This window comes from Oncorhynchus gorbuscha, linkage group LG05 (genome assembly GCF_021184085.1).
Source record: "Oncorhynchus gorbuscha isolate QuinsamMale2020 ecotype Even-year linkage group LG05, OgorEven_v1.0, whole genome shotgun sequence".
Taxonomy (NCBI): Eukaryota; Metazoa; Chordata; class Actinopteri; order Salmoniformes; family Salmonidae; genus Oncorhynchus; species Oncorhynchus gorbuscha.
In genome coordinates this window covers 69,915,293-69,942,283 of record NC_060177.1, presented here as the reverse complement: position 1 = coordinate 69,942,283, position 26,991 = coordinate 69,915,293, and the positions used below count along the sequence as shown (strand labels likewise).

Sequence of the window (26,991 nt, the reverse complement as noted above, 5' to 3'; positions counted from 1 at the left end):
TAGCAGTCAAACATTTGGACACACCTACTCATTCCAAGGTTTTTCTTTATTTTTGCTATTTTCTACATTGTAGAATAACAGTGACAACATCAAAACTATGAAATAACACATATGGAATCATGTAGTAACCAAAAAAGTGTTAAACAAATCTAAAATTATGTTACATTTGAGATACTTCAAAGTGAACACCCTTTGCTTTGATGACAGCTTTGCACACTCTTGGCATTCTCTCAACCAGCTTCATTAGGTAGTCATCAGGAATATATTTCAATTAATAGTTGTGCCTTGTTAAAAGTTATTTTGTAGAATTTCTTTCCTTCTTAATGTGTTTGAGACAATCAGTTGTGTTGTGACAAGGTAGAGGTGGTATACAGACGATAGCCCTATTTGGTAAAAGACCAAGTCCATATTATGGCAAGAACAGTTCAAATAAGCAAAGAGAAATCGACAGTCCTTCATTACTTTAAGACATTAAGGTCAGTCAACCCGGAAAATTTCAAATACTTTGAAAGAGCAGTCGCAAAAACCATCAAGCACTATGGTGCAACTAGCTCTCATGAGGAGTGCCACAGGAAAGTAAGACCCAGAGTTACCTCTGCTGCAGAGGAGAAGTTATTTAGAGTTTTCAACCTCAGAAATTTCAGTCAAAATAAATGCTTCACAGAGTTCAAGTAACAGACACATCTCAACATCAACTGTTCAGAGGAGACTGCGTGAATAAGGCCTTCATGGTCAAATTGGTGCAAAGAAACCACTACTAGACACCAATAATAAGAAGAGACTTGCTTGCGCCAAGAAACAAGATCAATGGACATTAGACCGGTGGAAATCTGTCCTTTGGTCTGATGAGTCCAAATTTGAGATTTTTGTTTCCAACCGCCGTGTCTTTGTGAGACGCAGAGTAGGCGAACAGATTATATCCACATGTGTGGTTCCCACCATGAAGCATGGAGGAGGAGGTGTGATGGTGTGGGGGTGTTTTGCTGGTGACACTGTCAGAAATGTATTTAGAATTCAAGACACACTTAACCAGTGTGGCTACCACAGCATTCTGCAGCTTAGTGAGACTGTCATTTGTTTTTCAACAAGACAATGACCCAAAACACACCTCCAGGCTGTGTAAGGGCTATTTGACCAAGAAGGAGTGTGGTGGAGTGCTGCATCAGATGACCTGGCCTGCACAATAACCTGACCTCAACCCAATTGAGATGGTTTGGGATGAGTTGGACCGAGTGTGAGTGAGGGAAAATCAGCCAACAAGTGCTCAGCACATGTGGGAACTCCTTCAAGAAAGTTGGAAAAGCATTCCAGGTGAAGCTGGTTGAGAGAATGCCAAGAGTGTGTAAAGCTGTCATCAAAGCAAAGGGTGGCTAATTTGAGGAATCTAAAATATATTTTGATTTGTTTAACACTTTTTTGGTTACTACATGATTCCATATGTATTATTTCATAGTTTTGATATCTTCACTATTATTCTACAATGTTCTACATTGTACATAGTAAAAATAAAGGAAAACTCTTGAATGAGTAGGTGTGTGTAGCGGGGTGCGTAATTGGCGGCAGAGAAGTCAGGAGCAGGAGAGCAGAACTAGGTAATAACCGGAGATTTATTAAGCAAAAGCAAATGCATCCAGAACAGCAAGATAAATGGGCACAAAAATAACCTGTTGTGCGCTCACGGGGAACATGCACAAGCACTACAATAAACAATCCCACACAAAGACATGGGGGGAACACAGAGTTAAATACACAACAAGTAAATGAGGGAATTGAAACCAGGTGTGTGGAAAAAAAAGAAAAAAGAAAATGGAAAATGAAAAGTGGATCGACGATGGCTAGATGACCGGCAACGCCGACCGCCGAGTGCGGCCCGAACAAGGAGAGGACCCGACTTCGGCGGAAGTCGTGACAGTACGCGCAGGCTCCAGCAGCGAGCCGACGCCGGCCTCGGGGGCGTCCCGGAGGGCGAGGCGCAGGGCGATCCGGACGGAGACGGTGGAACTCCCGCAGCATTGAAGGGTCCAACACGTCCTCCACCGGAACCCAGCACCTCTCCTCCGGACCGTACCCCTCTCACTCCACGAGGTACTTGAAGGCCCCTCGCCCGACGCCTCAAATCCAATATAGAGAGAATGGAGTACTCGACGTCCAAAGGGGGCGGAGGAACCTCCCGCACCTCAGACTCCTGGAGCGGGCTAACCACCACCGGCCTGAGGAGAGACACATGGAACGAGGGGTTAATACGCTAATCAGGGGGAAGCTGTAACCTATAACAAACCTCCACTCACCTCAGGACTTTAAATGGCCCCACAAACCGCGGGCCCAGCTTCCGGTAAGGACAGGCGGAGGGGCAGGTTCCGGTTCGAGAGCCAGACACAGTCCCCTGGTGCCAACACCGGGGCTTCACTGTGGTGACGGTCCGCACTGGAGGTGAACATGGGCGGCGTCCCATGTCTCCTCCGCGCGCCTGAACCAGTCGTCCACCACAGGAGCCTCGGTCCGACTCTGATGCCAAGGCGCCAGAACCGGCTGCTACCCCAGTACGCACTGGAAGGGGGAGAGGTTAGTGGAACGAACGCTGCCCACTCCCCCGGCCGATCCTGGCAATACGACCGCAGAAACCTGCCCACATCCTGGTTCACTCTCTCCACCTGCCTATTACTCTCGGGATGAAACCCCGAGGTAAGGCTGATCGAGACCCCCAGACCCTCGAAGTAGCTGGGAACCTCGATCAGACACTATATCCTCAGGCACCCTGTAGTGCCGGAAGATGTGCGTAAACAAGGGCTCTGCAGTCTGTAGGGCCATGGGAGACCAGGCAGAGGGAGAAGACAGCAGGGCTTAGAGAAACGATCCACAAAGACCAGGATCGTGGTGTTTCCATGTGAGGGGGGAGAGATCGGTAAGAAAATCCACTGGCAGGTGCGACCAAGACCTCTGTGGAACGGGTAAGGGGTGTAGCTTCCCTCTGGGCAGGTGCCTAGGAGCCTTACACTGAGCGCACACCGAGCAAGAGGAAACATAAACCCTCATGTCATTGGCCAAGGTAGGCCACCAGTACTTCCCAACCAAACAGCACACCGTCCGACCGTTCCCAGGATGGTCAGAGGAGGGTGACATGTGGGCCCAATAGATCAACCGGTCACGGACAGCAGACGGAACGTACAGACACCCAGCGGGACACTGGAGGGGAGCGGGTTCTGCACGTAACGCCTGCTCAATGTCCACGTCCAGCTCCCACACTACCTGCGCCACCAGGCAGGAGGCCGGGAGTATGGGAGTGGGATCCATGGGCCGCTCCTCTGTGTCATACAGTCGGGACAGTGCGTCTGCCTTCACGTTTTGGGAACCTGGTCTGTAGGAAAGGGAAAAAACAAAACGGGTGAAAAACATGGCCCACCTTGCCTGGTCTCCTCGCTGCCCGGATGTATTCCAGATTGCGGTGGTCAGTCCAGATGAAAAAAGGGTGTTTAGCCCCATCAAGCCAATGTCTCCACGCCTTTAGAGCCTTGACTACAGCCAACAGCTCCCAGTCCCCCGAGTTTCGGTGGCGTACCCGAGCGCTGAGAGAGCACGGCTCCTATCCCAGCCTTGGAAGCGTCCACCTCCTATATGAAGGCCAAAGAGGGATCCGGATGTGCCAGCACGGGAGCCGAGGTAAACAGAGCCCTCAGGTGACCAAAAGCCCTGTCCGCCTCAGCCGACCACTGCAAACGTACCAGGCCCCCCTTCAGCAGTGAGGCAATGGGAGCCGCTACCTGACCAAAACCCCGGATAAACCTCCGGTAGTAATTGGCAAACCCTAGGAACCGCTGCACTTCTTTTACCGAGGTGGGAGTCGGCCAATTATGCACGGCTGAAATGCGGTCACTCTCCATCTCCACCCCCGAGACGGACTACTGGAAGAACAGGCAATTCTCAGAGTTGACGTACAGGTCATGTTCCAACAGTTGACCAAGCACCCTGTGCACCAGGGACACATGCTCGGCGAGTGTAGCAGAGTATATCAGAATGTCATCAATATACACCACTACACACTGCCAGTGCAGGTCCCTGAAAATCTCATCTACAAAGGCTTGGAAGACTGATGGAGCATTCATCAACCTGTACGGCATGACGAGGTACTCATAATGCCCTAAGGTCGTGCTGAACACCGTCTTCCACTCGTCTCCCTCCCAGATACGCACCAGGTTGTAAGCATTCCTGAGATCTAGTTTGGTGAAGAAGCGCGCCCCGTGCATTGACTGAATCGCTGTAGCGATAAGAGGTCGCGGGTAACTTTACCTCACCGTGATTTGATTTAGGCCTCGGTAGTCAATGCACTGGCGCAGACCTCCATCCTTCTTCACAAAAAAGAAACTCAAGGAGGTGGGTGAAGTAGAGGACCCGAATGTACCCCTGGCGCAGGGATTCGGAGACATATGTTTCCATAGCCGCCGTCTCCGCCTGTGAGAGGGGATACACGTGACTCCTGGGAAGTGCAGCGTCTATCAGGAGATCTATCGCACAATCCCCCAGTCAATGGGTGGTAATTGAGTCGCCTTCTTTTTGGAAAAGGCGAGAGCCAAATCGGCATATTCAGGGGGAATGCGCACGGTTGAGACCTGGTCTGGACTTTCCACCGTAGTAGCATCAACGGAAACACCTAAACAACTCCCCCAGCACTCTCGCGACCACCCCATGAGAGCCCTCCGTTGCCATGACAAGCTAACCAGGGTAGGCCTAGCACCACGAGAAACGCAGGAGAGTCAATGAGGAAGAGACTGATTCTCCTTGTGACCCCCCTGCGTCACCATGCCCAGGGGAGCGGTGGCCTCCCTAATCAACCCTGACCCTAATGGTCGACTGTCTAAGGCGTGAACGGGGAAGGGCACAGCCACGGGAACAATGGTAAATGAAAAGTGGATCGATGATGGCTAGAAGACCGGTTGAACAAGGAGATGACCCAACTTCAGCGGAAGTCGTGACAGTGTGTCCAAACTTTTGACTGCTGTATAAACAAAGGTCTGTATTTTTTTGTCAAGATGAATAATTAAACAATCAAACATCAGCAATATACTGACAAAAAAACTGAATACTTTTTTTGCTTTTTCCAACTCAATCAGCTTTACCTCAGAACATTATTCTCTCATTTCTGTCCTGTCTACCATTTCAAGGTCCTGAATAGTCTTACATACTTGAGCTAAAATTCCAGGGGGAGGAAAGTCAAACAGATTGTGATTATTGTCCTGGAACAGATTGAACTTCTTACAGGCTAGGAGAGAAGGATGTGAGCTGCATCCCATTTCAACACAGGCCCAGTTGCATTTACTTTGTAAAAGGTGGTATTTACAAAGTGGATCTAGTGAGGGGGTTGGAGAGTAATACACTGTTTAATCTCACCCCTATCAACAGTTGTTTATAACCTCTTTCCACTACAAGAATGAAAGAGTTTTAAGATCCAAACACAGCTATTACCATTGAGTTGTTTAAGGGAAAATATATCAATCATTCCATGTGTAAAAATATATGTGCACCACAGGAACAGTGAATAATAGTGATCAATATTTGGATATTGTTTGACCCACACACAGAACCACACACATGTGCTTACTGGTAGACCATCATATCCAATGATGAACCACATTGTCTGTTGGAGACAGGCCATACAGTCTCGTATTGGGAATGGGGTGGAGGGGCATTTACAGCTTCATATCTCTTGTCATTTTGACATTGTGATTCTTGTGACACTTTATTTTCCTTGGTTCACTCTTGCCACACACACACACACACGCGCACGCATGCATGCACGCACACACACACACACACACACACACACACACACACACACACACACACACACACACACACACACACACACACACACACACACACACACACACACACACACACACACACACACACACACACACACACACACACACACACATTGTAAGGATTATTTTATCATGCCTTGTTTTGTTATGATATCTTAACCAAAGCATAACAAATGAGCAGTTGCTCACTAATGCTATCATAAAGGGCATGGAAGCTGCCAAAGCAAGCTCTGGTGACAATATCATCTTCAAAGAGAAATTGTGAGAAACATATCCCTTTAAAATGTATAAATATGGTGCATATGTGGAATGGAAATAGGTAATCTGTGTGAAGCTACACAGTTCTGTCATTCATCAGAACATGATGCTCCCCCCTCAGTGCAACAGGGATTATCCTCTCTGTACATCCAGACAGGTTAAAACCCATACTGTCAAGATGCATAATGATAAAATCATATCTATGTGGTTTCATTGCATACTTCATTCACCATGTCTTATTGCCTTATTTTCTTGTAACAAAAGACATATCTTAAACAATATGTTATAGTGACCTGAAATCCACACTTCTTCCTCAACTGGAGTTGCCTATGCTATGCCAGGGGATCGGTTGTTAAGCTGCTTTTTGGCACTAGTGTTCGTCCTTGGCAGAATAGCCCAGTTTAAGATGTCAGTTTTATCTCAGAGTGAGAGTATTACACTGACACAGACACCGACACATATGGCATTACACAGTGTTTTCCCTCATGTATCTAATTCAAAGAATTGCCAAGTCTCATATCAATGCTGCTAGCATCGTGCCTGATAGTGCCATAGCAGCCTATTCCCTGCACATCCAGGTGGTAAAGAGGTCCTAGTCCAAGAGGAACACAGGCATTTCTGCTGTGGCCAAGAGGGACCATATGTCTCTGCTGTCTGTCCCACCTCCGTTCCAGTCTGCCAGGCCTCTGCCACATATGGGGTTTAATGCCATTTAGCACGAGGTTCATGACCTCAAAGGCGTTTCTGTCTTCGCTCGTACAGGTAATGAACCTAGCTATGTGTCAGCAGTTGCCCAGCTGACACAAACACTATAATGTCTAAAGGCAGGTTCTCAGGGTGGTGGTATTCACCAAAGACATATTCACACCATTTGTGAATTGATTGCCCCCCATCTAGCTTCAGAGTTTGTTCTGCTAGGTGACCTAAACTGGGATATGCTTAACACCCCGGCAGTCCTACAATCTAAGCTAGATGCCCTCAATCTCACACAAATCATCAAAGAACCCACCAGGTACAACCCTAACTCTGTAAGCAAGGGCACCCTCATAGACGTCATCCTGACCAACTGGCCCTCCAAATACACCTCCGCTGTCTTCAACCAGGATCTCAGCGACCACTGCCTCATTGCCTGTATCCGCTACGGTGCCGCAGTCAAACGACCACCCCTCATCACTGTCAAACGCTCCCTAAAACACTTCTGTGAGCAGGCCTTTCTAATCGACCTGGCCCGGGTATCCTGGAAGGACATTGACCTCATCCCGTCAGTTGAGGATGCCTGGTCATTCATTAAGAGTAACTTCCTCACCATTTTAGATAAGCATGCTCCGTTCAAAAAATGCAGAACTAAGAACAGATACAGCCCTTGGTTCACTCCAGACCTGACTGCCCTCGACCAGCACAAAAACATCCTGTGGCGGACTGCAATGGCATCGAACAGTCCCCGCGATATGCAACTGTTCAGGGAAGTCAGGAACCAATACACGCAGTCAGTCAGGAAAGCTAAGGCCAGCTTCTTCAGGCAGAAGTTTGCATCCTGTAGCTCCAACTCCAAAAATTTCTGGGACACTCGGAAGTCCATGGAGAACAAGAGCACCTCCTTCCAGCTGCCCACTGCACTGAGGCTAGGGAACACGGTCACCACCGACAAATCCATGATTATCGAAAACTTCAACAAGCATTTCTCAACGGCTGGCCATGCCTTCCGCCTGGCTACTCCAACCTCGGCCAACAGCTCCGCAGCCCCCCGCAGCTCCTCGCCCAAGCCTCTCCAGGTTCTCCTTTACCCAAATCCAGATAGCAGATGTTCTGAAAGAGCTGCAAAACCTGGACCCGTATAACATTTAAGTCATTTAGCAGACGCTCTTATCCAGACGCACCTTATGACATCCAGTGGAACAACTACTTTACAATAGTGCATCTAAATATTTTAAGGGGGGGGGGTGAGAAGGATTACTTTATCCTATCCTAGGTATTCCTTAAAGAGGTGTAAATATATAAATCAGCTGGGCTTGACAATCTGGACCCTCTATTTCTGAAACTATCCGCCGCCATTGTCGCAACCCCTATTACCAGCCTGTTCAACCTCTCTTTCATATCGTCTGAGATCCCCAAGGACTGGAAAGCTGCCGCAGTCATCCCCCTCTTCAAAGGGGGTGACACCCTGGACCCAAACTGTTACAGACCTATATCCATCCTGCCCTGCCTATCTAAGGTCTTCGAAAGCCAAGTCAACAAACAGGTGACTGACCATCTCGAATCCCACCGTACCTTCTCCGCTATGCAATCCGGTTTCCGAGCCGGTCACGGGTGCACCTCAGCCACACTCAAGGTACTAAACGACATTTTTTCTATTTTAATCTTCCCTCAGATGAAGGGGATTCGAGCAGTCCAGTTCTACCAGGGGACTGCGATCGGGGCAGCTCGGTCTCATCTGAGCTGCAGGTAACAAAGCACTTCCTTTTACAGATTTGTGGAGAGGTCTTCAAAAAAGATAAATACAATTCTTCATGTAAAAAAACTCATCATTTGACTGTTTTGAGTGATCATTGGAAGTTGCAATGGAGACATGCAGTATCTATGCAGAACTTTATTCAGGATTCAATGTCTCACGCTCTTCTTTCATTATGGACAGGATGAATATGAAGAACTTCTCCACCATGCAGTGGTCAGTCCCCGAGTATGAGCCGCAGCCCAGTGCTCAACTGCAGCTTCTGAACGCATCACAACTGTCTGCAGATGAACAAGGTTCCCGTGGAAACAATGACGCTAGGCCCTAACACTCAGCAGGTACAGTGGGCTGCTGCTCATCCACACACACCCGTTACACTAAGCCATTCTGACAGACACACAGCTTGAGGCCCTCCACATTGCTTCCTTCAAATGATCAACTGTCATAAAGGATTTGGATTTTAAGAAATGATCCTCTCTGTCATAGTTTTTTTTAAATACCCCAGGCCTACATAGACTCAAATGCACCAAGTCCAACAAGCTGTTAAATGTGTATTTCACAAGCACCCACACTTGACATGGACAAATGAATAGCTTGATGATAGCCAATACCTGTCCCTAAACACAGACTGTGAATCACGTTAATCATATAACTGACAATATCAGACCATAAATGACAGGTGTGTATTGTATTTAAAACATTTTATTATGGATCCCCATCTTCCTGGGGTCCAGCAAAATTAAGGCAGTTTATACTATTTTAAAAACATTACAATACATGGCCCCTATTCAACCACTACCACATATCTACAGTACTAAATCCATGTGTATGTATAGTGCGTATGTTATTGTGTGTGTATGCATGTGTCTGTGCCAATGTTTGTGTTGCTTCACAGTCCCCGCTGTTCCCTAAGCTGTTTTTTAAAATCGAATTGTACTGCTGGCATGAGTTACTTGATGTGGAATAGAGCTCCATGTCGTCATGGCTCCATGTAGTACTGTGTGCCTCCCATAGTCTGTTCTGGACTTGGGGACTGTGAAGAGACTTCTTGTGGCATGCATGGGTGTCGGAGCTGTGTGCCAGTAGTTTAGACAGACACCTCGGTGCAATCAACATGTCAATACCTCTCATAAATAAAAGTAGCGATGAAGTCAATCTCTCCTCCACTTTCAGCCAGGAGAGATTGACATGCATATTATTATTAGTTGTGTGTACATCCAAGGGCCAGCCGTGCTGCCCTGTTCTGAGCCAGCCGTGCTGCCCTGTTCTGAGCCAGCCGTGCTGCCCTGTTCTGAGCCAGCCGTGCTGCCCTGTTCTGAGCCAGCCGTGCTGCCCTGTTCTGAGCCAGCCGTGCTGCCCTGTTCTGAGCCAGCCGTGCTGCCCTGTTCTGAGCCAGCCGTGCTGCCCTGTTCTGAGCCAGCCGTGCTGCCCTGTTCTGAGCCAGCCGTGCTGCCCTGTTCTGAGCCAATTGCCCTAAGTCCTTTTTTGTGGCACCTGACCACACGACTGAACAGTAGTCAAGATGCGACAAAACTAGGGCCTGTAGGACCTGCCTTGTTGATAGTGTTGTTAAGGCAGAGCATTGCTTTATTATAGACAGACTTCTCCCCATCTTAGCTACTAACTGCATCAATATGTTTTGACCATGACAGTTTACAATCTAGGGTTACTCCAAGCAGTTTAGTCTTCTCAACTTGCTCAATTTCCACATTATTTATTACAAGATTTAGTTGTCTGAGGTACTCTATTTAATATCAGAAGAACCATTCATTCTCTGTTACCTACCACAAGCAAGCTTAAACCAAGCTTACACCCGGTTTCAGTCTTTTCTCCAGACCGTGGCATGTTTAGTTGCGCTGTAGAGCTTAAACTGTCATGGAGTAGTGCACTGGGATGTAAAAAAGCAGGCAGGATTTTGTGCGCCTGATTTATGCTGGGATCATACCCAAACTGCTCTTTAGAGTGCTTTTTTCTTCCTTAATTAAGATATTGACGTAAATGCATTCCTGGATGAGGAACCAGTCTTACTTTGCATTCTTACGGTCACACTCTGTCTCTCGCTCTGTTTCTTTCTCTCTCTCTCTCTGCCTCCCAGGCTCAGTTTCTGTAGCTGAAGATGGGAAATGCTCTAGCAGGGGGGTGGGGTCAGCAGCAAGGGCTTCCCTTGTTATAGTAGAGCCCAGGGCACACAAACACATGTCTGAGGGTAGTCACACACAGCCAAAGCAGACAGCTATATGCTTTCTATTTAGTCCAATAAAAAGCATTATTATAAAGACCATGAGACTGAACAGGCTTTAGGATATATACAACTATAATATACTATTTTGATGCTCCCAGAGTTCTAATCAAACATTATTATTATTTTTACCCCCTTTTTCTCCCCAATTTTGTGGTATCCAATCGGTAGTAGTTACTGTCTTGTCTCATCGCTGCAACTCCCATACGGACTCGGGAAAGGCGAAGGTCGAGAGCCATGCGTCCTCCGAAACACAACCCAACCAAGCCACACTGCTTCTTAACACAATGCACATCTAACCCAGAAGACAGCCGCACCAATGTGTCGGAGGAAACACCGTACACCTGACGACCTGGTCAGCGTGCACTGCGCACGGCCCGCCACAGGAGTCGCTAATGCGGACAAACCCGGACGACGCTGGGCCAATTGTGCACCGACCCATGGGCCTCCCGGTCGCGGCCTGCTGCGACAGAGCCTGCGCTCGAACCCAGAATCTCTGGTGGCACTGCGATGCACTGCCTTAGACCACTGTGCCACCCAGGATCAAACATTATTTTGTTTATCAGGTTTGTGTGCAGAAAATAAAGACAATCTCTTGAGATCCAGGTAATGAAAAGATGGCCGGTAAGTCGTCTGTTGTCTCAGACAGACTGCAGACGCCGTTTGAGAGGTGCAGACACAGCAGCCCAGACCACCTGGTCACCATGGTTACTGAGATATTTATCACTGAGGAGAACATGAATGGAGCGACAGCCTCTAGGATAGCCTGCCCTGCTTCTTTTTTGTCTATCTATTCAATGTCTGGAAATGTATTTTATCTTGGAGATTAACATAATACACTGCTCAAAAAAATAAAGGGAACACTTAAACAACACAATGTAACTCCATGTCTATCACACAAGACACCCCCAATAAAGGAGTGGTTCTGCAGGTGGTGACCACAGACCACTTCTCAGTTCCTATGCTTCCTGGCTGATGTTTTGGTCACTTTTGAATGCTGGCAGTGCTTTCACTCTAGTGGTAGCATAAGACGGAGTCTACAAACCCACACAAGTGGCTCAGGTAGTGCAGCTCATCCAGGATGAGACATCAATGCGAGCTGTGGCAAGAAGGTTTGGTGTGTCTGTCAGCATAGTGTCCAGAGCATGGAGGCGCTACCAGGAGACAGGCCAGTACATCAGGAGACGTGGAGGAGGCCGTAGGAGGGCAACAACCCAGCAGCAGGACCACTACCTCTGCCTTTGTGCAAGGAGGAGCACTGCCAGAGCCCTGCAAAATGACCTCCTGCAGGCCACAAATGTGCATGTGTCTGCTCAAACGGTCAGAAACAGACTCCATGAGGGTGGTATGAGGGCCTGATGTACACAGGTGGTGATAAATGGACTGGCCCGCCCGTTCCCCAGACCTGAATCCAATTGAGCACATCTGGGACATCATGTCTCGCTCCATCCACCAACGCCACGTTGCACCACAGACTGTCCAGGAGTTGGCGGATGCTTTAGTCCAGGTCTGTGAGATCCCTCAGGAGACCATCCGTCACCTCATCAGGAGCCTGCCCAGGCGTTGTAGGGAGGTCATACAGGCACGTGGAGGCCACACACACTACTGAGCCTCATTTAGACTTGTTTTAAGGACATTACATCAAAGTTGGATCAGCCTGTAGTGTGGTTTTCCACTTTAAAGTTTGAGTGTGACTCCAAATCCAGACCTCCATGGGTTGATACATTTGATTTCCATTGATGATTTTGTCAGCACATTCAACTATGTAAAGAAAAAAGTATTTAATCAGAATATTTCATTCATTCAGATCTCAGATGTGTTGTTTTAGTGTTCCCTTTGTTTTTGAGCAGTGTATATTCTCAGTTATGAGAATAGACTTTTGAGGCTGTGTTCTACAAATGTATTCTATTGGCCCAGTGGGCCTTATCAGTTGTTTCCTGACTGATCAGGAGTTCCTCATCTGATTTGTAATTTCTGCGACAGTATACACTACCGTTCATTTTTGGTCCATTAAAATAACATCAAATTGATCCGAAATACAGTGTAGACATTGTTAATGTTGTAAATGACTATTGTAGCTGGAAACGGACCATTTTTTATATATATTTTTTACATCTACATAGGTGTACAGAGGTCCATTATCAGCAAGTACATTAGTGTCTAGTTTAAGAAACAGACACCTCACAAGTCCTCAACTGGCAGCTTCATTAAATAGTACCCACAAAACACCAGTCTCAACGTAAACAGCGAAGAGGTGACTCCGGGATGCTGGTCTTCTAGCCAGAGCTGCAAAGAAAAAGCCATATCTCAGACTGGCCAATAAAAAGAAAAGATTAAGATGGGGAAAAGGACACAGACACTGGACAGAGGAACTCTGCCTAGGCCAGCATCCCGGTGTCCTCTTCCCTGTTGACGTTGAGACTGGTGTTTTGTGGGTACTATTTAATGAAGCTGTCAGTTGAGGACTTGTGAGGCGTCTGTTTCTCAAACTGACAATTACAGTATTTAATACATCTTTCACTAAATATCTGAAAAGTAGAAAATCTAAGTTGTTTCTTGTTCATTTGTGGGTTTGAATCCTGTGTAGTCTTTCTAAACATTTCTCCCGCTGTCCCTGGTCTATCCTGCTTTCCCCCGTGTCCCCTCCCTTCTCCAGGCCCACAGTGCCCGGCTGGCAGAGCAGCACTACAGTCTGCCGCTGAAGATGAAGGTGTGGGCAGGCTGGCATGCCCTCGTCCAGGGGAGGTGGAAACAGAAATCATATGTAATTCTAACACACTGAAATGTGAATTTGTTTTTGTTGGGTGTTCTGTACTAAAATAAGACAATTTACCCAGAGTTTCACATGAGCACAGAACAGTAGCTAGCTACACTAACTGGACAACAGAGACTGAATAAACATGGTCTTCTATAAATAGTTGTCACTCGCCATATCGCACAGTTCTGCAGACCTGACAGCTTTTTAAATTGCAAATACACATTTTTGAAGGTTTGTCTGTAAACCAGGTTTTGTGGAGAGGTTAATAACATTGCTTTAGTGCAGCAGGTATTCATCCATCACAGTGAGTGAGCTTGATTGACTAAACATGTAATTGATGGAGGCTGAAAGCCCAGTGAAAGAGAGGAGCTAGAGCAGTGACTGAGCCATAGACATGTAGTAGAGCAGTCCTAGCAGAAACGGAGGGAGGGGGGTATTGGAATGGAAGAGAGGATTTGAATCGGCTAGAGTTATTGGCAGTACCATAGACGTGAAGAGAAAGAATGGAGCTAGAGCAGAACACAGGCCTAGCACAGTGAGGGAGAGATGGTTATTAATGTGAGTGAGAGAAGAGAGAGAATGGAGCATAGACATTGCAGATTGTGGTCAGTTCAGAGTTAGTGATTTGAAACATGCTTCCCTTTAATCTTTATTCCTCAGTAACAATCTAGCCTCGTATTTTCCACAACGTTACCTTTGAATTTTATTTACGGTTCGTTTAACAACGATGATACATTAATTAATCCCTCTCTCTCCTCCCCCACACTCTTTCTCGTCCCTCTCTCCTTCTTTTCCCTCTCCCAGTGAGTAGCACGTGTCAGCGGTGGATGCGGCCCAGGCTGAGATCTAGAGCCTGCGGGCAGAGAGGGAGCGTTATGAGGAGTCCATGAAGAAGGCTTTTATGAGGGGTGCATGTCCTCAACATGGAGGGCCTCGGCATGTTCCACACTGGAAAGGGACACACGGCGCACAACCTACATGGTGTTAGTAACACACACGGCTCTGTCAAGAAACTTCTGTTCCGGGCCTCCCAGGTGGCGCAATGGTTAAGGGCGCTGTACTGCAGCGCTAGCTGTGCCACCAGAGACTCTGGGTTCGCGACCAGGCTCTGTCGTAACCTGCTGCGACCGGGAGGTCCGTGGGGGCGACACACAATTGGCCTAGCGTCGTCCGGGTTAGGGAGGGTTTGGCCGGTAGGGATAGCCTTGTCTCATCGCGTACCAGCGACTCCTGTGGCGGGCCGGGCACAGTGCGCACTAACCAAGATTGCCAGGTGCACAGTGTTTCCTCTGACACATTGGCTGGCTTCCGGGTTGGATGCGCGCTGTGTTAAGAAGCAGTGCGGCTTGGTTGAGTTGTGTATCAGAGGACGCATGTCTTTCAACCTTCGTCTCTCCCGAGGCCGTACGGGAATTGTAGCGATGGGACAAGATAGTAGCTACTAAAACAATTGGATACCATGAAATTGGGGCGAAAAAAAACAAAACACTTCTGTTCCTGACATTTTCATTCATAGAACAGATTCTTTAAAAAATAAGTGTACTTTTCCCAGTCCATATGATCTGATCAACATTAGCCTGTTACAGTAAAACAGACACTAGTTGTCCAATAGAGTGCTGTCTGCTACTATTGACACGTTGACAGTATAGATTTATGTGGAGAGGGGGATGTTTTTCATTCCTCTGGCTCATTCATTCATTGGATGGCGTGATGATGCTAAATCTTTTGTGCTGACTGAGTGGTGCTCTTTGTGGAGGTTGTAACCTTGGTCTGGCGTTGACTGATGGGCAAGGACTTTTTCTGATTGTGTTTGGTCATCGTGCGTATGCATGTATATGAGATTGTAGGGTTCAGCTTAAAGTAAAAGAGTATTAGTGTTTCTTGCTGCTGTTTCATTTATCTGTGTAATTAGCTTTGTTGGTTGTTTTAGGGGGAGGGCCTGGAATGTCAGTCATTTGTCTCATTTTACAACTGACAATGTGATTTATGTTGGGTCAGATTTGATCATATTGGGCTTATTTGTTTGTCATCTTTGACCTGTCCAGTTATGAAGCTTACTTCAGGACATAAACCTGTATGACATTATATGACTGATCTTATTGGTCTTCCCTCCACAGATGCTCCGCCCCCTCTGTTCGGGTTCAGCCCACTCCACCTTGACTCCCCTGTACCATCGTGACAGAGACGGTGAGACTCTCACACACCCTAGTTACAGTGCATGCAAGTTTTCACTATTATGGATCAGGTTCCGCCATCATTAAACATATTGTCACATTTCCTGCCGTTGTATCTATTCTTTCTCAAGGCTGAACATTTTCTCATTAACAGTATTTCATATGGGTGTAATTGTCACAATACTGACTCCTCAAACACCCACTATGTGATACATTGGATAGGCCTGTTATATTTACAGTGGATCAGTTTGTCTAATTTCTTCATCTCCTCTATCTATGGGCTTCTACGATCACTCTTAACATCTGCCCACTCACTCACTCTCCCTCAGGTGGGTTCCAGGGCAGAGGTGTTCCACAGAACCCTACCACCAGGGGGCACTGCAAGCTCCCACAGACAGGTTAGTGGCTTTGCAAGCTCCCACAAAGCACAGACCGGTTCGTACTAACATTGATCTATGGCACTGGGAGCTTATCGTGGCTATGTCCTGATTCTCTACCCCTCTCCCACTTTGTCATGGATCTACAATCATTGGATTGGTGTTATCATTGACTAGGAGTTTTTACCATTGCTAAATCCATGATGAGAAGTGTTTGGGAAAAGGGTGTCAGCCACTGTCTCTGGTTACTGTTTTCCTCACCATTTGTCAAAAAGTGAAAGGTCCCGTATTTATTGACTGTTCCTTAATAATATGTATCAGCTCAGTACACTGGTGATCACAGCGAGTCAACAGAAAGCCTCCAAAACCTTGACTGCATGCATCACGGCACGCTTCGTCCGCACTCCCAGCAACCTATGGGTGGAGCGCCAACACCCCGTCACACAGGTACACCATCAGCATCAAACATGTCTATTTTACAATGAATCAAAATCACCAAACAAGTAGATTTATGATCTGTAGAAACCTCACCCTGTCTCCCTTTCTCTCTCCCAGCGGGTCAGGCCACAGCTTCTCCTCCTCCAATCAGCAGGGCCAGATTTCCTCCAGAACACACTCAGCCTACCACAAGCACTCTATCAAAGTGGTTGAGTAAACACACACAAACAATACCATATCGCATAGGAACATTCCACCCACCTTCTATGCAAATACAGTCTTCCATACATGACTTAGTCAAGCTGACGTTTGAATATTCCCAAATATTTTAGACATATGCTACACCTGCACCTGATATTTCTAACACTCCGGAATGGAAAATAGAATGGCGACTGATGGAACCATCTTTCTATTTAAATGATGACTATTTCACTAGTAGTTTTACCCAGGGATGCAAACTGGTGAGGGCCCAAAAAGGTGACACTTCTTTCTCCACCAAAACATGCAAAAAATCCTTGCTGGGGTGAAATGCAGGTCAACTAATTAAACAACAACAAATATGATCTACATAATCAGTCTGTGTAAAATAAAAAGTGGTTCATGTGAACCTGACTCACAACTAAAAAAAAGTAAAGAAAGCAATCCGATGTTATTTGTTGCCAAGACTTGACTGCAAATGACACTCAAGTCTTGACAAAATAATACACTAATATTGCAGTTAGCCACGACAGCCTTTATAATAGAATGGTTGTGACCACACACACACACATCTACATATTGCAATTTGGGGGAAAAACAAAGTAGAAATAGAATTACTTGTTTCTCTTATTCTTATGAGTATTTTTTGAAACTGCATTGCAGGTTCGGGGCTCGTAAGTAAGCATTTTACTGCTACACCTGTTGTCTTCGGCGCATGGAACTAATCAAATTTGATTGAAAAACAGGCATTCTATTTTTGCTCTATTATAGTGGCCACTATAGTAGACATCGAGCAAGTGCACAAGGCTGTGTACAAAAATGTTCCCCGAGTAAAACATGTAAGAATCTAAATATCAATTGAAAAATAACCACACAAATGCTTTGGGGAAAAAATAATCTTGTTGACTCAAGCACACCTATGTCGTTTTCTTCACCTTTATGAAAGGATGCATTTCTTCATGTCTCCTTCCTCTGTGTCCATTCGTATTTTATCTGTAAAACAATAACACACCCATCTGTAATTTGCTGTTATGACTTCAACATAAATGTTATATTTTCCTATGAGGTAAGGGTCATGGACACCTCATACCTGCTATAGACTTGTTGCCTATAGCAAGCAGGCCCTGGTACAGCTCTTTAGCAGGGCTCCTTTGGGCCAGCTCTACCCCATGAAGCCAGATCAACAGCATCCTGTTCCCATGTTCCTGGTAGCTTTGCTGCCCTACACACACACACACACACACACACACACACACACACACACACACACACACACACATTAAATTAGAATATGTTCTTTACTTACCTGGTAAAATAAGAGTTAAATTACTTAGTGTAGTTAAGGCTTTCCTTGGTAATGTCACCCAAGTGTCTTGTTTTTGGAACAATGTCAAATGAGTAAAGAATCCCTCTTACTTGGTATTGATAAATGAATGAGTTTCAATTGATATTCCTGTGAATGATTTTCCCCTGCGCTACACTGTGAGCCAAAGGTGTTGTGTGTGTGTGTCACCTGTCCACTGCTCCTCGATGGCAGCCACCTGCTGCTCAGTGAAATGCCAGTGCAGCGCCAGCCTCTTCCAGTCACCTGGCTTCAGCAGGCGGTAGGCCAGGTGCCAGGCAGTGCTGCGGGTCTGTTTGCTCTCCGTGCGGTGGTCTAATTTATACGTCAGCGGAGTCTGGCTGTGAAGGTTCTCATTAAGCTCAGTGTCGGCCTGGAGGGTAAACACATCTAGTCACCTGAGAAAGGACAAGCTTCACACACTGAGAGCAGTGAGTGTTCAGCGATAAGCACACATAGTCCCATGCTTATTGAATGCCAGAGCCACTTGCTTTGACTGTCAGGTTGGGTATGGAAGATATGCTGAATCAAATTGACACTGAAATTGATTGTCAAGCATTTCAGGTCCATAAATAATGTTCCCACTGCCAGCGTTGATGGTATTACAGGGATTAATCTGGAGTTGTGACTTTAGGAAATTAATAATCGGTGATGAATATAATCATTGATTTCCAGCTCCAGTAAATTGATTAGCAGATGACTTCAGCAACATATTAGTCTCTGATTGAATTTACTGCATTTGATCATACAGTACAGCTATATCACTTATAGGGAGGTCTCTCACACAACAGTAGGCTACACATTCTACATTCATTCACAATTCTAGAGGATAAGCAAACACACAATGAAGTTAGTTATTTCCATTATGGTCCTCTGTTAACATTACCATCCTCCATGTCAAATATCTCTCTGCCTTGATGATCATGTCAACGATGATGACCTCGTCTGCTCGGGCTGCCACACCCAGTGCTGTCTTACCCTGCTGCTGAAAACAGAAACAGTTGAGTGGGAAGTTGCCGTGAAGAGGAGAGGGGTCAAATGAGCCTATTCATGGTTAGATCATCATTCTCGGTGTCCATGTTTCACCTTGTCTTGGAGGACTAGGTCCATCCCAGCTTTCAGAAGCATCTCAACAATGTCCACTCTGGCCAGCTCTGCAGCGACATGCAGGACAGTCTGGGACCTCTTTTAGGAGGACAGACAGGAGCTCACAGTATAAGTTTCCCTTGACCACAGATCTAGGGTCAGATTACCAAACCCATAACTTCAACCATTACAATGTCTGTCCTACATAGTGCACTACGTTTGGCAGGACCCGGGACTAGTAATGCACTATGCAGAGAATAGGGTGCCATTTGGGACGCAACTAATTCATTATAACATTGATGTGGACTGAGTATACGTGTTGTACGTACGTGATCAGTGACGTTGATGTTGCAGCCAGCCTCGAGTAGTGTGTGGATGACAGGGATGTGACAGTTCTTCACTGCCAGGTAGAGAGGAGCCTGGAGGTGCTGCCAATGGAGACACAACCAAAATGGACCATTATATAGAAACTCTCTCTGATGTCATGTCATACTACAGATTAAGTAATTACACAGATAACAGGTTGGCTTTATTCATGGTTGACCAAGACGTAGGACCAGTTCACTATGCTCACTCTCACCTGGTTTTGTAAGTCCACCTGGGCCGAGTTCTCTATGAGGAGTCTCACCAACGATGTGTGGCCCTTCTCTGAGACAGGGTGTAGAGCACTGCTTTGGTCCTAAGAGGCGAGAGGAGAGGTTCCCATTGAATAGAGAGGTCTAGGAGAGGTCTACCTATTAGTAGGTACAGTACTGAAGTAGAATAAACAGGGTGTGATTTAGTAACTATGCCTGGTGGCGGCCATTTTAGTGAATAGTTGGAGGGTGTGGTTTATGTTTACAGGCCTACCATGGTGACAATGTTTGGGTCACAGCCTGCCTCCAACAGAGCCTGGACGCAGTCCTCATGGGCAGCGCCAGCAGCCAGGTATAGAGCCGTCTCCCCAGCCTGCAACAAATACATCAGTCATTGACCTAAAGCAGCTACTGCAAGGTGTAGCCATTGAGCACACACCATCACACATGCTGGCAATCAAACAGCTGCATTGAAAAGGAAAATGCGCAGCACTCACTCACCATTAAAGATTATTTTTTTCAATTTAAGCAGGGTTAAAATATGAACGTTTTGGCCTTCCAGACAGCGTTTACAGTGGGACTTTACCGTATTGACTTCATTGCGAGTTTCAAAGCTCTTCAGCAGTAGCTGGACGACATCCAAGTGGCCATTGCCGGCAGCCAAATGCAGAGGTGTGTTCCTATTCTAGCATTTAGAGAAAGAGAAAAAGCAGGAGGAAATGAGGAAGGGAGAGAGACAGAGAACAGGAAGAGGAGATAGAGGAATAAACAGTCCTACAGCCCCCCTGATAGGTGCGGCACACACACACACCTGGTCTTCCTCCATGGTGGCCATATTGTATGCCTCCTCCATCAACATCTGCAGCATCTCCACAGAGCCATGCTCTGCTGCCAAAGCAAACGCTCTGTGTCCAGACTGAGAGAGATTGGTGCGGGGGGGGGGGGGGTAGGAGATGAAGAAAAAGGGTCAGCTTATTGAACTAATTCAGCCCAATCAATATTTGAAATGGATGCAATGGTTACTGATACTGTATGTCTATGTAGTTACCAGGTCCTCTTTGTCCAGCTCTTTCATCATCAGGTCGTAGATGATGAATGTCATTATGTCAGTGTGGTTGTTGATGGCAGCACAGTGCATGATGTTCATTCCCAGCTGAGAATTGAGAATACAACTCACCATCTCCATTCAGTTCCTTCGGAAAGTATTCAGACCCCTTGACTTTTCCCACATTTTGTTACGTTAAATAAATGTAAACAAATCCTCAGCTATCTACACATAATACCCCACAATGACAAAGCGAAACTGGTTCTTAGACATCTTTGAAAATGTATAAAAAATAAACTGTAATACCTTATTTACATACAGTTGAAGTCGGAAGTTTACATACACCTTAGCCAAATACATTAACTCTTTCCACAATTCCTGACATTTAATCCTAGTAAAAATTCCCTGTCTTAGGTCAGTTAGGATCACTACTTTATTTTAAGAATGTGAAATTTCAGCTTTTATTTCTTTCATCACATTCCCAGTGGGTCAGAAGTTGACATACACTCAAATAGTATTTGGTAGCAGTGCCTTTAAATTGTTTAACTTGGGTCAAACGTTTCAGGTAGCCTTCCACAAGCTTCCCACAATAATGTGAATTTTGGCCCATTCCTCCTGACAGAGCTGGTGTAACCGAGTCAGGTTTGTAGGCCTCCTTGCTCTCACACGCTTTTTCAATTCTGCCCACAAATGTTCTATAGGATGGGTGATGGCCACTCCAATACCTTGACTTTGTTGTCCTTAAGCCATTTTGTCACAACTTTGTAAGTATGCTTGGGGTCATTGTCCATTTGGAAGACCCATTTGCGACCAAGCTTTAACTTCCTGACTGATGTCTTGAGATGTTGCTTCAATATATCCACATAATGTTCCTCCTGCAGCAAAGCACCCCCACAACATGATGCTGCCACCCCCGTGCTTCACGGATGTGATGGTGTTCTTCGGCTTGCAAGCCTCCCCCTTTTTCCTCCAAACATAACGATGGCCAAACAGTTCTATTTTTCTTTCATCAGACCAGAGGACATTTCTCCAAAAGTACAATCTTTGTACCCATGTGCAGTTGCAATCCATAGTCTGGCTTTTTTATAGCTGGGTTGAAGCAGTGGCTTCTTCCTTGCTGAACGGCCTTTCAGGTTGTGGATATAGATACTTTCGTGTTGCACTTTTTTGTTTGTTTTTGATTTGCACAGTACGTTCATCTCTAAGGAGACAGAACGCGTCTCTTTTCTGAGCGGTATGACGACTGCATGTTCCAATGGTGTTTATACTTGCGTACCATTGTTTGTACAGATGAATGTGGTACCTTCAGGTGTTTGGAAATTGCTCCCAAGGATGAATCAGACTTGTGGAGGTCTACAATTATTTTTGAGGTCTTGGCTGATTTCTTTTGATTTTCCCATGATGTCAAGCAAAGAGGCACTGGGTTTGAAGGTAGGCCTTGAAAAACATCTATCAGAAGCTTCTAAAGCCATGACATCATTTTCTGGAATTTTCCAAGCTGTTTAAAGGCACAGTCAACTTAGTGTATGTAAACTTCTGACCCACTGGAATTGTGATAGTGAAATAATCTGTAAACAATTTTTGGAAAAGTTACTTGTGTCCTGCACAAAGTAGATGTCCTAACCGACTTGCCAAAACTATAGTTTTTTTAACAAGAAATTTGTGGAGTAGTTGAAAAACGAGTTTTAATGACTCCAACCTAAGTGTATGTAAACTTCCGACTTCAACTAAGTATTCAAACTCTTTGCTATGAGATTTGAATTTGAGCTCAGGAACATCTTGTTTCCATTGATCATCCTTGATGTTTCTACAACTTGATTGGAGTCCACCTGTGGTGAATTCAATTGATTGGACATGATTTGGAAAGGCACACACACCTGTCTGTATAAGGTCCCACAGTTAACAGTGCATGTCAGAGCAAAAACCAAGCCATGAGGTCAAAGGAATTGTCCGTAGAGCTCTGAGACAAGATTGTGTCGAGGTACAGATCTGGGGAAGGGTACAAAAAAATGTCTGCAGCATTGAAGGTCCCTAAGAACACAGTGGCCTCCATCATTCTTAAATGGAAGATGTTTGGAACCACCAAGATTCTTCATAGAGCTGGCTTCCCGGCCAAACTGAGCAATCGGAGAAGGGCCTTGGTCTGGGGGGTGTTTTTCAGCGGCAGGGACTAGGAGACTGACTAGTCAGGATCGATGCAACGATGAACAGAGAAAAGTACAGAGAGATCCTTGATGAAAACCTGCTCCAGAGAGATCAGGACCTTAGAATGAGGCGAAGATTCACCTTCCAACAGGACCATGAGCAATGACCATGAGTACCCAGCCAAGACAACGCAGCAGTGGCTTTGGGACAGGTCTCTGAACGTCCTTGAGTGGCCCAGCCAAGAGCCCAGACTTGAACCCGATCAAACATCTCTGGAGAGACCTGAAAATAGCTGTGCAGCGTCGCTCCCCATCCAACCTGACAGAGCTTGACAGGATCTGCAAAGAAAAATGGGAGAAACCCCCAAAATATAGGTGTGTCAACTTAAGCTTGTAGCGTAATACACAAGAAGACTTGAGGCTGTAATTGCTGCCAAAGGTCCTTCAACAAAGTACTGACTAAAGGGTCTTAATACTTACGTAAAGGTGATATTATTTATATATCTTTTTTTATATATTAGCAAATTTAAATAAACAAAAGTTTTTTCTTTGTCATTGTGGGGTATTGTATGTACATACATTTTAGAATAAGGCTGTAACCTAACAAAATGTGGAAAAAGTCAAAGGGTCTGAATACTTTCCAAAGGCACTGTACATGACAACTTGACATTTTATATTCTCAAATGGTTATGGAGAAATTGTGTTGATGGTTGATTATTGTAATTGATATCCTAGATGGCTGAGATGTCAGAGAACAGCTTAGGTCTGACCAGCAGATCGAGGAAAGGGATTTCTGAGACATTTTCAAGGCCTTCGTGAATAGGAACAGAGGTTCCCTACCGCATTCTCAACCTTCTGATCAGCACCACCCTGCACAAGCAACTTCAGGATGGGCAGACTCCCAAACCAGGCAGCCAGGTGGATGGCTGTCACTCCATGCTGTGTGAGTATGTATGAAAGAGAGAAATAGTTTAATTTTGACAAACCATGGCCATTCTCTCCTGAGAGTTTGTTGAAGAGGAGAAGCTTTAAAAGACACCATCAGTAACACTGGAAAAGTGTTGTCTTCCTACCTTGTCCTCTTGATTGAGGTTTGCTCTGCGCTGGAGAAGGACTTGGACGGCCTCTATGTTTTTTCCAGCAACTGCATAGTGCAGGGCAGTGCGATCATGCTAGGGTCAATGCATGGGACAAGTTATTCTAACAAGTGACACAGAACAGAATACATGGTTCTAATAAAGAAGTAACAGAAATAGTACATGATAGTCTCCTGTAGTCCCACTAACTGCAGTGCGGAGACGATGTTCCTATGGATATGAGGACTGACTCACCAAGTTCTTTGCGTCAACCTTGACTGCCCTTCCCAGAATCTTCATGGTCTGTACATCATTTATCTTTGCTGCTTCAATGTATTCCTTCTCTAGCTCCAGCACTGCAAACACATACGACTCACCAGGTGCTTCACAATAAGTAATACATCAATATGCATGTTTTTCTTTTGAGAACATGGGGGTGTGAAATTTCAGTTATTATGACTAGTATGAAGGTGGAATTGGTAAGGTGTGTGTGTGCGTGTGGCCAATACAAACACAGCTCTTTGCACACTGGATGTTCACATCCAGTCAAACCATTACCCATGACAGATACATGGTAACACACCTAAGGTTTTCCAACATGGATTCAACCATAAGGATGATCAGGGATTTGGTCAAGAGCATTATCATTTCTACAGTATATTATCATAACATAATCTTTGCACAGTCATTATAATTAAGAGGATAAGGATATTCATTGCTTGCTTTGGTCTACGAAATAATATGTTACATTTACATTACATTTAAGTCATTTAGCAGACGCTCTTATCCAGAGCGACTTACAAATTGGTTCATTCACCTTAAGACATCCAGTGGAACAGCCACTTTACAATAGTGCATCTAAATCTTAAAGGGGGGATGAGAAGGATTACTTATCCTATCCTAGGTATTCCTAGGTATGTTAGCATTGAATGAATGAATATTCACCAATGTTTCTCAACATTTAATACCATAATTACAAGAACTCAATTTCCGATCCTGTTAAAAAGGGCAGAAGTAGAAGGGCAGAAGCTCTGTTGCCTCAGGCTATTATTTTTACTGTTAAATTTGACCTTGGGACGATTCCACTGTGACAGAGTGATGCTGAGACTCCAATTTTTCACTAATATGCATGTCAAACAAAAACCAGTGATTGAAAAGTTAAACAAACCCTACAACTATATGCAAAGACTACTTTTAACAATTTCCACTTAAACATTTTCAAAAACACTGTCACTTGAATAACAGTGCAGATGACACAAACCCCCCTTTTAACGTTCAGTGTTTACTCAAGTTATGTTGAATAAAACGTCTGTTTTTGATTAAAATAAAACAAATCTAAACAGGGCTTAGGTGTTACCCATTTACATGCTCACAGACACACGTTCACACCGGCACACACACACACCTGGTACTCACACATACCTGGTACTCACACATACCTAGTACTCACACATACCTGGTACTCACACATACCTGGTACTCACACATACCTGGTACTCACACATACCTGGTACTCACACATACCTAGTACTCACACATACCTGGTACTCACACATACCTGGTACTCACACATACCTGGTACTCACACATACCTAGTACTCACACATACCTGGTACTCACACATACCTGGTACTCACACATACCTAGTACTCACACATACCTGGTACTCACACATTTCTTCGTTATTGTAACTGTTGGTCTCCTCTGTCTCCATGTTCTGTATAAAGTCAGTGAATCCCTTGACTGCTTTTTGTGTGTTTTTTGGCGTTTTAGGGTTCAGGTTCAGCTCCTTCATCAGCTGTGCCCCCATCCTCTCCTTCAAGGACATTCTCTCCATGGTGAATATCTGGTGACTTCTCCCTGTATCCTGGGCTGGATCCCAGTATGTCTCTGTTTAATACTTCTCTTTCGAAACAACCATGTAGCATTACTGAATGAATGCAGAAAGTCTGGTCAGGAACTGGATCTTTTTACTGAAGCAGATAGTTTCTTACTGCATAAGGAATACAAAGTGGTGTGGAAATGGAGCAGTGTATGTACATTACCAGGGCTGGAAGGCTGACCTCTGTTTACTCTGGAAGCCCACACCCTTCACAGAATCGCTTCTGGTCAAAGTGAGTGCATAAGAATACCTGCACTGCCTTATCTACACTCTAAGCCTGGAGTAGTGAGCTGTATGAGTGCAGATTTATGACTGACTCTAGTCATTCATGTGTATTTGACTATTGAGCTCCTATATGTACAGTATACTATTATTATGAATCTAAGCTCCAATCAAAACTCCGAAAGTAGTTGAGGCCTTAGGTGTGTTTAAATGGATTTATACTGCACACATTAAATACTCATCAACATTGACACAGAGACTTTACAAAGTTTAACAAGGAGAATAATTGATTGCCAACACAGTTCATTCAGCAAATGTCAACATGGAGGTAAACTTTGAGCAATATTCTTGTGGAAACAATCTTAAATACACATTTAAATATAATCTAAAACAATTTAGATATTTAAGTTTCCTTATTCAAAACTATAATACACTGAACAAAAAAATAAACTTAACATTGAACAATTTCAAAGATTTTACTGAGTTACCGTTCATATAAGGAAATCAGTCAATTTAAATAAATAAATTAGGCCCTAATCTATGGATTTCACATGACTGGGAATACAGATGTCACCAACAGATGCATAACTTTTTTTTTTATAAAGTAGGGCATGGATCAGAAAATCAGTCAGTATGTGGTGTGACCACCATTTGCCTCATGCAGCGCAGAGATCAGGCTGTTGTCCCACTCCTCTTTAATGTTGCTTGAAGTTGCTCGATATTGGCGGGAACTGGAACACGCTGTCGTATATGTTGATCTAGAGCATCCCAAACATGGGTGACAATGGGTGACATATCTGAAGAGTATGCAGGCCATGAAGAACTGGGACATTTCCAGCTTCCAGTAATTGTGTACAGATCCTTGCGACATGGACCAGTGCATTATCATGCTGAAACATGAGGTGATGGCGG

At 45.2% G+C, this 26,991-nt stretch overlaps 1 protein-coding gene across 3 annotated transcripts; it reads right to left on the bottom strand.

Annotated features, from left to right (window-relative positions):
* Positions 1 to 17,227: 17,227 nt before the first annotated feature.
* Positions 17,228 to 26,156, bottom strand: LOC124036428 (ankyrin repeat and death domain-containing protein 1A-like). 3 transcript variants are annotated; one of them, XM_046351008.1, is made up of 16 exons: positions 26,021 to 26,156; positions 25,647 to 25,847; positions 24,231 to 24,331; positions 23,973 to 24,071; positions 23,740 to 23,838; positions 20,759 to 20,863; positions 20,522 to 20,626; positions 20,297 to 20,395; positions 19,985 to 20,083; positions 19,716 to 19,814; positions 19,465 to 19,563; positions 19,136 to 19,234; positions 18,936 to 19,034; positions 18,221 to 18,422; positions 17,798 to 17,929; positions 17,228 to 17,700 (listed from the first exon to the last, which is right to left on the bottom strand). In XM_046351008.1, exons 2-16 carry the CDS (start codon positions 25,810 to 25,812, stop codon positions 17,645 to 17,647), a joined length of 1,659 nt encoding a protein of 552 aa, XP_046206964.1. In that variant the 5' UTR covers positions 25,813 to 25,847; positions 26,021 to 26,156; the 3' UTR covers positions 17,228 to 17,644. The 3 variants fall into 3 exon arrangements, with proteins under 3 accessions (XP_046206964.1, XP_046206963.1, XP_046206965.1); XM_046351007.1 differs by having other exon boundaries at positions 25,647 to 25,905; positions 26,021 to 26,051; XM_046351009.1 differs by lacking the exon at positions 26,021 to 26,156 and having other exon boundaries at positions 18,936 to 19,031; positions 25,647 to 26,009.
* Positions 26,157 to 26,991: the final 835 nt, after the last annotated feature.

What these genes read in the sequence shown, in the direction of transcription:
- LOC124036428 (XM_046351008.1), bottom strand. Translation starts at nt 25,812, where the DNA reads ATGGAGAGAATGTCCTTGAAGGAGAGGATGGGGGCACAGCTGATGAAG. An exon ending in ACCTCAATCAAGAGGACAAG is followed by an intron (nt 23,839 to 23,972) that starts GTAGGAAGACAA and finishes ATACTCACACAG; the next exon opens with CATGGAGTGACAGCCATCCA. An exon ending in GATATTTGACATGGAGGATG is followed by an intron (nt 18,423 to 18,935) that starts GTAATGTTAACA and finishes TTTACCCTCCAG; the next exon opens with GCCGACACTGAGCTTAATGA.